Raw genomic sequence first — 13,080 nt, 5'->3', positions numbered from 1 at the left:
TACTTTATGTTTTATATTTTATTTCCATTAACCCACATTAAACTAAAATACATTTTCTTCAAAGAATTAAAAAAAAAAAACCTTTTTCTGTGGTTTGTTGGCCTTGCTGCAAAATGTGCACTAAACTTTACATATTTTTACATATTGCTTTAATTGGTTTGGTTTTCTTAGGAATGAAGATTTCAAAAAATATTATTAGCGGTGGATGGATCATTCGTTGCTTATATCCTCCGAATATTGTCTTGGTGATTATTGATCGACTTTGTGTCCGTCTCATTCTCAGAAGTAAAGAAAATAAAATTACCGGATCTAGAGTTTTTTTTTTATCAATAAATTAAGAGTCATTAATCTTTTAGTTGAGGCACTCTTGTATGTATCATCTCATTATTTCTATGAGTTTTTCATTTTTTAACTAGTTATAATTTGGCAGAACCTTTTACAGCGTTGTTTACCAACCTTGGGTCAAGGAAAATTGTTGGTGTCGTTCAGAATTTTTGATAGAATTTTTTCTAACGTTTAATTGCTTTGTTCAGTTTGTTCTATTTCATAACTAATCGTTACAGATTTTTGGAGTCACACTTAGGGTGTTCAACTAATCGGTCAATCAGTTAAACAGTTTCGGTTTTACCTCTTATTTTATAAATCGGTTAACCGACCAGTATTGGTTTTGATTTTACCGGTTTTGGTTTCTATTGGTTCGGTCGGTTAACCGGTTTAACTGTGAACAAATAATTCAATTATTTTAATTAAGTTTTAACTTATTAAATGATGTTTTTCAAAATCCTTGTTTGCTCCGTAATGTTGTTTTTCATTTTTTTTTATGAATATTTTAATATTTCATAGATATATTTAAAAATATGATATAATATTTTATATTAGTGTAACAATATAATATATTTTAGAAGTCTTCAATTTTAAACTATTAGCCATATAAATTAGATTTTTTTAAAAATAATTTTATACAAATTATAATTTGAAATTTTAAAATAACTAATAAATATTATTTATAATATATCTAATATTTATAAAATAACTAATAAAAATATATAGGATTAAATTATTATCGGTTTACCAGTTAAATCGTTAGAAAAATAGTTTATCCGCAAACCGGACCGTTTAACCGGTAAAAAACTAGTTAACATTAATCGGTTAGCTAATAAACCAGTAAAATGAAACCGATAAACTATCGGTTTGGTCCGATTATCAATTTTTCGTTTTTTTTACATAGCTCTTGTCACACGCACACTAAAACTTACAATCTTCAATATTTTTTTTTTAGAATTTTAATTATTATAAATATGTAATATCATTTAACACCTTAATTTTTACTTAGTTATATAGTTTAATTTTTGACATTATTTTGAAATAAAAAGTTATTTTATGAGTTATGTACGTGAAGTTATTACACTTTCATCTTAACCATACATTGAATTATAACTTTCTTTGTTAGTTTTTTTCTATAGAATAAATTTTGAATTAAAAATAGAAAATTAATTTAAAAAAGAATTTGAAATAGAGAATGTGAAAAGAAATGAGCAACCTCTCCCATTTTCTCCTTCTATTTCCCTCCTCTCCTAAAAATATCACTTTAAAGTCATTGAAGAGTTTTTTTTATTTGGGAATTGTCTCAAATTTTGGTTTATTTGAAAATTTTACCTCAAAACTTAACTATCAAATCTCCTATTTTTTTCATTCATCAAATTATTTAATTAATTAAACAAAATATCAAATTACCCCTTATTTAAATCTATTATTATTTATTAAAGAATGAGATATTTAGGTAATACATACATACATAAAAACTAATTTTTTTTTTCAAATTATATCAAACTATTTTTTTTTTAAACCAGTATTTACTCTCAAATAACCCAGATCAAAGGAGCTCTTGAATATACAAAAACAACTCAATGATATATCATACTGCATTCATTATAAATCGTTAGACTAACATGTCAAGTACAATAAATTTGTGATTGTTTAGTTTCAAAAATGGCGAGTACAATTAAGAAAGTAATATCACAATCTCGAATAGATGTATGATGTATCATTACTAGCTATCCATAGGACCATAGAAATAAATATTGTTAATTTTCGTACAGTGTAACACATGCAAATTAATGTGCATGAACTCTCAGAAAAAACAACTAATACAAAATGATACAGCAAATAATTAATTAATATATATAGAGACTCATGAAACAGTGTTAAAACACAAAAACTCATTTAATCATAATCATGAATACATTCCAACTCGAGATTAAAAATGGGTTATGTCGGGTCAAGATCTATTGCGATGAGTTAGTTGTTCGCCACCCGTGCCAAATCAAGTCATGTTAGAACGTAGTCCTACGGTTTGGGGTACCCTAAGGGCCTAAGATGTTAGTGACCCATGTGTATAGGCATGTGGGTGACATCTTATTCATGTCGGCTCATGCCAAAGTTTAAAATTGGAGGACAAACAAGAGTACAACTTGTAGCTAGTTAGGCAGGCCCTGTCTAAGGATTGGAGACCCCATTCAAACAAAAAAATGAGACCATAAAAATTCAAAGATTATACTAACTAAATTGATTTAATATAAATAAAGTATATTATATAAAAAATTTCCTAATATATATTAGTATAATTAATAAGAAAAAAATTAATTAATTCAAATATATTAATTAATTAATTAAAATTGGGGACTTAAGGGTGGGCCTATGCAAAAGAATAGTTGCCTCACCCTTGGACGGGCCTGTAACTAAGTATCATTGACGGGCCACAAATGAACGTGTGGGCTGGTTACCTTCAGTATGGGATGGCTCATTTTGTTCAAAGAGAATGCATTCGGGCTTGAATCTGAAAGTTAACTGTCCACTATGGGCCCTATAGCTTGAAAGGCCTAATGGATCCAAGCCCAACTCTAGATTGTGATACCAATTTGCTACAAAATATAAGTTCAAAGCCTGGACTTCATACAAATTCTAAAATCACCCTAAACCCTAATTAATATATAATTTTCTTTTATAAAATCTTGAAAAATGAATTTCTCAACAATAAACTCGGGTTAAAAGAAAAAATTATAGTTTTAATTTTTAGTTCATCTTAAAAAAATCATTTTTATGTACCCAAAATAAAGAAAGCAATTGCACTAGAAAGCATATAAATAAGATATTATAAATAAATACAAGCATGAAGAATATTTATAACTAATTTACTAAAAGAAAAGAAAAATACCCAAATGAAATTTACTACTACAACAACATACATATACTCACTCCAATGAAGATAAATCAAATTCTTTATTTTTGTAACTAACAAATTAAGATGAATGACACTTTAATTGATCCCTAATTAAGACAAAAGAGGCTTATTGTTATCCACCAATCTTTCTTCTTCCAAAGCCCTTCTCCTCTTGAAGTTCTTGTAGTATACAAACTGCAATATTATCTAAATTTCAATCCAAGTTAAGAATTTCTTCGTTTGTTTGTTTTATTCTTCGAGGAAGATATGTCACATTTCAACCAAAATTTATGAAATAAAAAGGATACAAATAAGTCGAGCACCACACAAACAGCTGCATCTAGTAACCAAGGCAAGTTGGCCTTGATTTTGTCCCATTCTATTGTTCTTACCACAATGCTGATCACATCCAAACAAACCGATAAATGTTTTCTCAATCAAACAAAAAATTGATGTTTTTTAGTTCATAGTCTATCGGTTGAAGAGAAAAGGCTTACCTGGCGACATAAGCCGAATTGGCTATGAGAGCAAATACAAACATGAGTGGATTCAATCCCTGGATTCAATTAAATTAATTAATTAAACAACCCATTAATTTAAATTAAATAAGGTGGAAGATGGGGTCAGTACCTCAACACTCCCTCTTCTAATCTGTTTGGCATCCATCAAATAACAAAACAAAACATCACATCAAATTATTATATTATTAGGCAACAAAGAGAATGTATATTAATAATGGGACTTTTCTATATCATTTTGAAAATGATATTTTTATATGAATTGAATAAATTCTCACTTTTCAAATGATTTACACAAAATTATGAATTAAAAGCTCGTTTTGATAGTGAGTTTTTTTTATCCCATCTTCCGAACTTCAAATCCACACTTTTAAGGTTTTGGATTCGAGCTCTTTAAGGTTTTGAATTCGAGCTTGTTAAATGCAATTTGTAGAGTATGTTTGTGAAATATGTCGTTAACCTCGTATTGTTTAAGAAAAAAAGAAAAAAACTTACATTGAGCCATATTTGTGGAATCCGACCGCCCATGTAAATAGCAGCCATCATCCAGCCTAACCATTGTCCAGCGGCGGCGCCGGCGCCGCCGCCATTCATCATCATCATCGTCCCATGTTCATGTAAGAGCTTTCTTCCATACGCTTGGACGAAGGCGTTGCTTCCCGGAAGCAAACCCAGAGAGGAGGCAAGAATCGTGGCATTACCCGCCTGAAAAAAAAACAATTATTAATCAATGATGTTCAAATTCTAAATAAGGGGATTTTGATGATGTAATTACAGATCGAGGAATTGGTTGGGGTTTAGTTCGAGATTTCTGAGGCGGCGGCGGCGGCGGAGAGGATTCAAAAGAAGGTCGGCGGCGGCGGCGGTGGTTGTTGTTGTTTTCGTCATCTGAGGATGAGTAGTCACGGTCAAGACCCATAACCGAAGGACCACTTCTAGCAGCCCTTAGATAGGACCATGTTGGTGGTGTACTACCACTCGCCATTGATCTTGCCGATCTGATTCGATTTTTTGTATGTTTATTATTATTAGAATTATTACAATAGCATAAAAAAGGAAAAAATTAGAAAAATATCTGAAACAGCTTACGCATAATAATAGCTATTGGTTACTGCTGATGTTGTTTGTTTGTAAAGAGGGATTGGTATCCCTGAATCAACTGACTTCTGTAGTTTTGGTGGGTTCTTATCATGATCTTGAATCTGATAAAAAGAAAAAATCAGATTTTTTTGATATATGTGATGAAAATGCATATGTTTATGTTTAAAGATGATACCTTTGGACGATTCTCCATCTTTCTTGACTTCCACCATGAATAGAAGTAATCATAGTAGATACTCTGTAACACTAGTATTATAGTGCTTGCTGTGTAAAGCTATTATAAATTTATAACCCACATTTCATTAATCAATCTTAATCATTATTCATTGCAAGAAATAAAGATTGGATTTTTTTTGTCTTACCACGGCTGTATAGTACTGGGTTGGTAACTGCATCAAGAGAATGATGATGATGATTAGAACAGAGGATCTTGAAAAAGCATGTATAGAGAGAGAAATACTTACTGTTGCAGGTTCTAGAAGACAACCGACCAAATTGAAGATGTCACTGGAGGAAGAACAAGAAGGGAGAAAATAAGATGAAATGAAGAATGGGGTTTAAAGTAAAGGAAAGGAAAGGAAAGACAGACCCGGCAATCCAAGTGAGGAGAAAGATGAGAGAGATTCCATGGCTGGATTTGGATTTGAAATTGGTGACGATTTGAGGGATTTCAGCTATTCCCCAGCAAATGAGACTTACAATACCAAAGGAGAAGGAGAAATAGTCATTGAGATTACAAAGACAATCTTCGAAATACTTATCAACCCATCTTACACATGGAGTTTTCTCTCTCACACAGTAACCTACATGCAACTTCATCTCTCTTTCTCTCTCTAAAAGTGTGGTGAAAGGTGAGGAATTTCTTAAGGAATCTTCATATTTGATGCTTATTTAAGAAGAAGAAGAGAAAGATCTGGACCGGACATGTCCGGTTCATATTTGGTGAGCATATCACTACAAGAAGAAGAGATGTGTCTGGTTTTGACAATAGCCAGTAAATGCATTTGTCTGATTCCAAGAAAGTAACTGATTAGTCATGCCTTTTAATTCTTTTTTATTCTTCATTTATATATACTAATAAATATTTTCATTCATTTTATTACTTTATATTTACTTAAAGTTGATTTTCTGGATTAGGTAAATAACTTGATATATTTCAATAATATTTTGCTCTTTTCCTTTCTATGGATTATTTAAATATATTAAATAAAAGTTTTGTTTAATGAAATGGGTTGATGAAATGATATTTGAATATGATTGATTTTTAAAAAAATATACATATAGTTTAATTTTTTTTTTGTTTATTTAATTCATTTATTGCATTGATTAACTTTAATTTTGAGATTTAGTTCACAAAACGATTAAGAAAGTATCAAAATTGAAATTAATAATTATATTGTTTTTTCTCATTTTTTCTAATAAATATGTAATCTTCTATACTTGTAAAATAATAAAAAAAAATTAGAAAAATATTATGTGGATATTTGAGTAGACATGAAACATAAATGCAACAACCAATATCTTACACACAAAAAGAATATATATATATATATATATATATATATATATATATATATATATATATATATATTTGGGTTTGATAAAAGAAAATGAGTGATTCAAATATAAGTCAGTGCATACAATCATGAATAATAGACTGGTTGGATTGAACTTCAATGTTAAGTTAAAAATGAAATAGAATTAAAAAGATAATATTGTAAATTGATTTGTGAATAATAATTTATAAGTTATTTTGAATTAATAAAATTTAATATAAATAACCGTTTATCAAATAAGCTTGTTTGAGCAATTAAACGTATAAACACATTATCTAATTTTGATTAATGTTTTTGTTGAATTATTTTATTTTTGAGCTGAATTCTTTTATTTATTTGAGGATTCCTTCTTGCACAGATGTATATTTTTTAATGGATGGAAATCCAAGGAATCTGATGCTAATCTGATTCAAATTTGTGATTTTAATATGTTAATTCTTAATTAAATACATTTTTATAGCTAACTAATTAATATCTTCAATAAAAAATAAGACAGTGTCTGGCTGTCTGCTACCTCCAACAAAACTAAATTAAAATATTATTACAAAGACCAGTTTCTTATACACTTTTCCCTTCCTCATTTATTTATTTTGAAAATTTTAATATTTATATTCATGTATAAGATAATTTAATTTACTATTTAGTAAAATAAAATTTAAATTAAATTCATCCATTTATATTTTTGAATTAAAATACATCATTAGTCTGGCCTACACTAGACGAGTTTTCTTTTATTATATATGTTAGATAATCGAACATACATGAGAAATAATTAAATTAAACTTTAACATTGTTACCTTAATCTTTTTAACATTAAAATATTTATTTTAACTTATATATGGTGTGGATTAAAATTATTCGTGTCATAACAAATTTAACAATTATTTTTGTAAGATAAAACTATTATTTATAAATTTTAAGGTATAAATGGTGTCCTAATGGGGATATTCCTATGGATGACTGAAAATGAGAGGAATACAACTAGTCAAATACAATACAATTATTGACACCCCTATTTATAATCTTCAATATCAATTAATCAATATTATTGTATATTGTAAATTAATATATAACACTTATTTTGGTACCAATATTATAGTTAGTTATTAACATTTTAATATAAATTATTGAATACAATATTTTTCTTTAAAAACATTCAAAACCTTCTTAAATTATTTGGATCATTGTGGCACAACAACATGCCAACAAATAGAGTTGTCAATCAAAGTGTATATTTCCAGCAGTAAACTTCTCTTATACTCAAGGTTTAGATGCACATTATTTTTTTTTTACTTTTTTTTTAAAGTGACTATTTTTTTATTTAATCAAGATACATTGAATAGCATGGGTATTGCTAAATCGAATTGTAACCTACCTATATAGTCAAAAATTGAATATCATGGTGATGCAATTTAATGGAAACAATGATAAAAAAAAATGAGATACTATTATGAATGAAAAGTCCGTGGCATGAAAAACATGTGAAATCATTAGAATAAATGAGGTGGTGGTCGATTGATATAAAATAGTATGGTCTTCAAAAGTTATATATACATTGACACCAATTTTTCATTTGACTGACATTTAGGAAAAGATTTTCGTTTGTCGAAATTTACACCGTTTGATTGACTTCAAACATTGACAGTTTATTTATTTACGTGGCTACGTTTTGAACGGTGAATATCTGTTTTTTGAAAGTTTTAAGTTAATTCAAGAGAAACCAGAGTTGCAGAATTGATAAGCTTGGTTGATCTTGCTTTTTCAGTTCTTTGTTGTTATTTGTCAAGATTATTGTGTGATTTTGATGCAATTGATCTCTGTTTGGTTATATCTAAAATTAACTTTTACTTGTAACATTATCGATGATTGTGGATTGTTAGGTGCCTTGTTCAAGTTCCATGGTATTTTACATTTTAATTTCAGAAAAAGTTTTTCACGCTAAAAATAGTGTTGTATTGTCGTTTTAATTTCATTCTGTTTTGCTCACCTTAAGCATGAAAACAAATTCTCCTGCCGAAGATCCAACATGCATATTCATGATAGTAGATCCTCTATTAATTTGTTAGGTTTAATTACTACAGAAAATAATACATTTGTTTTAATTTGATCTTCAAATAATTTTCCCATAGTGAATAAAATTTAAGTATATCTAAAGGTCATGGTTTTACTCTTCTTGATCTCTTTCTTATCTTAATGAAAACAGTAACGACCTAAAGGGATGGTTTGTTAGGAGAGAGAGATGAATGAAGACGAATAGAGGGTCAAGTTCGACTTATGATTGCATATTTATGATTGCATTGTAAGTATTGTATGTTAATTGACCGAAAGGCGTCCAAGTTCATCTCTATACATATATATGATCTGTTACAAGTACGGGGGAATTTTGTCTTGACTTATTTTGGTAATTTTAAGTGCACTTTTCTTTGTATATATATCTTGTGAAATTAAACTAGATAGATATATTTATCCTAGAATAAAGTTTAAGGATCAATTTACACAACTGAAAAGTATAAGGACTTGAACAATATTTTATCATTTTGAATAACTTTGTTATTTCTTCCCTTTCTTACCTTACCGCTATTGATTTCTTGATATTGATATTGATGTTGAGTTTTAATATCTTTTATTCACTTAAAATACGACAATGGTTGCATATATTCCACATTATACAAAGTTGATAAATTAAATAACAATTTCTATAATTCTAACATTTGTAAGTGATAAACACATCATCGCGGTGTCATGAACAAGAGTGAATCCACCCTATGTGTTATCTGAGTTGTAACTCTGGTGATCCAAAATATTATATATATATATATATAAATAAGTGATCTATTAGACTTTGGTTATTTACTTGATAATTCGAGTAAATTTTGTTAAAAAAAGAATTCACCCGGATAAATTTCAGTATAGCTCTGCCCTTGGTCATGAAAAATATATTGTCACAAAATGATAAAAATGAAAACATTAGAAATGAAACATCACAAAGAAGCAACATGAGCCAAAACGACAATAAGCATAATGTGGCTTTAACTTGAAACCCTAGCTATCATACGAGTTCAAGTCACAAACAAGAGAAACCCTAGAAAAATTTGTTAAACTGATTAATGGCTCCTCATATTTTTAATGAAGAGTTAATGCTCATAAATTAAATTTATTATTGGAACTTAATCACTAGTTAAAAAAGGTGACCTAATATTGGTGATACCAATAGTAAGACGTGAAATTATACGGTCAAACTGTCCATAGCAATAATATTAATTATTTCTAGTAATATAGCTAGTAGATGTCCACATGTTTATGTCTAACTATAAATGTAATGTTTTTTCTTATAATTTGTTGTGAAGCTACCATTCATTTTTATAATCGCTATATTAATTAATTAATTAATTAATTTCATAATTAATTAATTAAAGAATAATTTAAAATAATTTTAGATCAAACAATCTCTTGATTTTGTTGTGTTTTTAGTGCATTAGTATATATTTTATTTTCGTTATGTTGTTTATTTAGATATACATTTAAATCTCGATATTGATATAAATTTACATCTAGATAGATATTGATATAAATTTACATATCATATATTTAAATAAATTTTTTAATATTTTCTATTCAAAGTCAGATAATAAATTAAAATACGTAGCTGTTAAAAAGTCTTGATATTTTTTTATTTTTCTAATAAATTTTCTTGCGATTTGAGGGATGGGTCGTAGATAAGGATGGAGGAAAGAACCAAAAACAATTGACAGATGTTCTTCGACCTCCAATATAAATGTCACATCCAAATTACTCCATAATCATAAATAAATACCCTTATCCTTAATTACACCTTGTTTGATATGGTTTTTATATCTCATGTTTCATTTTCATCTATTTAAATAATAGAATGATTATTATACTTTAAAAAATTAATGATTTCAATGATTATATTTGTTTTAAACCCCATCAAGTTATCTAATGTCACGGGTGAATTCGATTCCATTTAAAAGAATTTTGAATTTAAGCGGGTATTATAGGTGTGGGGTGTTATTTTAGTTCTCCTTTACTTCAAAAAAAAATTCTATTTTCTTAAAAAAAAAAAAAAATCAAATCAAACAATTATTTTTAATCCAAAATCCAAATATTTGTAGCTTTTATTGTTATTAGAAAATGTATAAAAAGAAAAAGAAAAATTGAAACGGCAACGGTGCGCTGCATATAGATAGATACTCTGTCTCTGTCACAAGGAAAAAATGACCACATGGTGTGCATCTCTATCTGCTTTTAATCCAATCTTTAGTTTGTTTATTTATTTATTTTTAAAAAACATTACCATTTTACTTTTTATAAGTTCAAAAAGTACAAACAAAACATTGAAAATATTTTTCAGAAAAAATAAACAAAATCAACAATAGTCTATAGTTGATGATGATCAATACAAGCCATAGATGATAATAGATTTTCAAGTTCAACCATCTCCAAGGCCATTATGAGTTATTTGAAAATAGTTTCAAATAATTCATCGAAATATACTATATTTATAACCTTTTATATTCCTAATCTCAAATAAATCAAATTTTGAACCTGGCCCAATATAACCCATATATCCCTCTCTCTTCTTCCTCTATTCTGTCTATGGTTAAGAAAATTTAGATTATTTGGTGAAAATATTTAAGTGTATTTATATTTAATAGTTTTTATAAAGAAAATAAAATATTTTGGTAGTTTAATCTATGATAAATTTATTGATGATATATTAACATATAGATATAGTGAAGTACTTGTTTAGTACTGTATTGTTTTCATGAGATTAAGAACTTGTTTATTTAAAATTTAATCCTCGTTTAATCTATTTAATCATTTTTTTAAAATTAAAATATTAAAATGACATTTTATTAACCCAAATAAAGAAGAAAGAGAAAAAAAATAAACAGTTTGGTAATATATTAACCCTAAAAATCATTTTTTTTAACTAATAATACTTGTTTTTTTTTTAAGAAATGACCTCATAAAACAAAAAAAAAAAAACACTTTCTGAAACGAGCTGTGAAAGACAGTACAAGACTACCCTACCATTTCTCTTGTGTGCACGGGATGTAATGTACTAAAATTATTAACCCATAAGAAAATTTATTTTAGTATTTCTTTTATTTATATAAAAAATAATATTTTTTTTTTGAGAAATTAAAATGGAACAACGAATTAAGTATGTAATCCGTAAACACTTAATCATTTAATCAGGCGCATAACTTATCGCCTGACGGGCTCGAAACCAAAAACTTAAAGTTAGTATTCACTTGAAAAATTATATTTTATTTGAGTAATTAGTATGGATGTTATGGGTAATCTTTAAATCATTTTATTTATTTTATTTTAGTATCCATCAAAAAAAAAGTTTTACAGCAAGTAAATAAAAAATATTTAATTAATTTTGGTTAAAAAATATTTTATTGGACTAAGAAAACCAATTTGAATTTGGGCCCAGCAGGTCTATATGGGGTTGGGTTGGATTTTGGATACACTTTTATGGAGTTAGATTTAAATGAGAAATAATTGAGATAATCTATAAAAATCTATATATTAATTTAGTTTAATTGAGACAATGTTTTTTTTGAAATAAATTAATTATATTTATTTTTATAATTTTTAAAAAAATATATATATATATATATATATTTAAATTGTTTTCAATTGGGTTCATGACTTATAAATTATGATTTGGATTTTTATAACAAAATGGCCCATTATTGATTAAGTGGAGTCCATAAAATTTAATAATAAATGGCTCTATATATATATGAATAAGTTTGGAGTTTAAGATGTTAGACAATTTGACTCATTTGGTGTGAGTTATAATTTGCAACACATTTTAGAAATCGAAATAAACTAATTTATAATACACCCTTCTAATATTATAACTGATAATAAAGAGAATTTAACACCATCAAGAATTAACGTGGTGGTAGATGCCTGACTATGTTAGACTTTGAATCCCAAATCTAATATGTTTGAAACGATATGGAAAAACGCAAAATACAAAAGAAAACACATATTTATAATAGTTCATTCAAAATGGATACGTACACTTCAATCACCATTAAATTTCACTATAAAAGAGAAATAATACATAGTTTTGTCTCATACTGTTTATTTCTTTAAAATCATTTCACCAACGCAAATTAAAAAATGTTTAGATATTCTGCTTGAACAATTGTGTTTTCAACGTGGATGTGAAACCTTCAATCACATATTTCATATTTTTGCGATGAATTCTAAATTTATTAAAACTTTCTTAGAGCCTAAAAATAATGAACGACGATGAATAAGTACAAACTTAAAGTTGCGAATATTTTTTATTCTATTTCAGCACAAAATTGTTCAAATATAGGACTGATGACCTAAATTTTTCATCAACCCAACATTGAGTTATAATTCTATTTATTTTAGTTTTTAAAACTGAATTTATGATTTATTTTTGTGATATATTTAGTTATATTTCTGTATTTATAAATTAAAATTTTGCTTTTATTTTTATTTGTGTGATGAACTTTATTAGAGTAATGATAAAATGTATGATTATTTTATTAAATGAAAATGAGCTTATTGATTTATAACAAACCAATGATAATAGTCCATATATATTATTTTGAAGGAGGGATAGAGTTAAAAAAAAATCTCACATTCACAAACTAATCATTCTTCA

The 13,080-nt window shown here is 27.2% G+C and overlaps 1 protein-coding gene across 1 annotated transcript; it reads right to left on the bottom strand.

Moving 5' to 3' along the window:
- Window positions 1-3,129: 3,129 nt before the first annotated feature.
- On the bottom strand, window positions 3,130-5,707 carry LOC124915108. The gene is made up of 11 exons (XM_047455765.1): window positions 5,429-5,707; window positions 5,304-5,346; window positions 5,202-5,228; window positions 5,015-5,113; window positions 4,828-4,940; window positions 4,514-4,736; window positions 4,234-4,443; window positions 3,851-3,871; window positions 3,718-3,776; window positions 3,529-3,619; window positions 3,130-3,427 (listed from the first exon to the last, which is right to left on the bottom strand). Exons 1-11 carry the CDS (start codon window positions 5,656-5,658, stop codon window positions 3,332-3,334), a joined length of 1,212 nt encoding a protein of 403 aa, XP_047311721.1. The 5' UTR covers window positions 5,659-5,707; the 3' UTR covers window positions 3,130-3,331.
- Window positions 5,708-13,080: the final 7,373 nt, after the last annotated feature.

The sequence above is a fragment of the Impatiens glandulifera genome, chromosome 9, assembly GCF_907164915.1.
Source record: "Impatiens glandulifera chromosome 9, dImpGla2.1, whole genome shotgun sequence".
Classification (NCBI taxonomy): domain Eukaryota; kingdom Viridiplantae; phylum Streptophyta; class Magnoliopsida; order Ericales; family Balsaminaceae; genus Impatiens; species Impatiens glandulifera.
Note: the sequence above shows the minus strand (reverse complement) of the source record. Positions and strands in the feature narration are given on the sequence as shown.

Bases quoted from the DNA above. Each gene is read 5' to 3' on its own strand.
- LOC124915108 (XM_047455765.1), bottom strand. From the start codon at position 5,658: ATGAAGTTGCATGTAGGTTACTGTGTGAGAGAGAAAACTCCATGTGTA. The intron at 5,347-5,428 runs GTCTGTCTTTCC...TTCTTCCTCCAG, and splicing joins CTCCTCACTTGGATTGCCGG to TGACATCTTCAATTTGGTCG. The intron at 3,428-3,528 runs GTATCCTTTTTA...ATTGAAATTTAG, and splicing joins GTGTGGTGCTCGACTTATTT to ATAATATTGCAGTTTGTATA.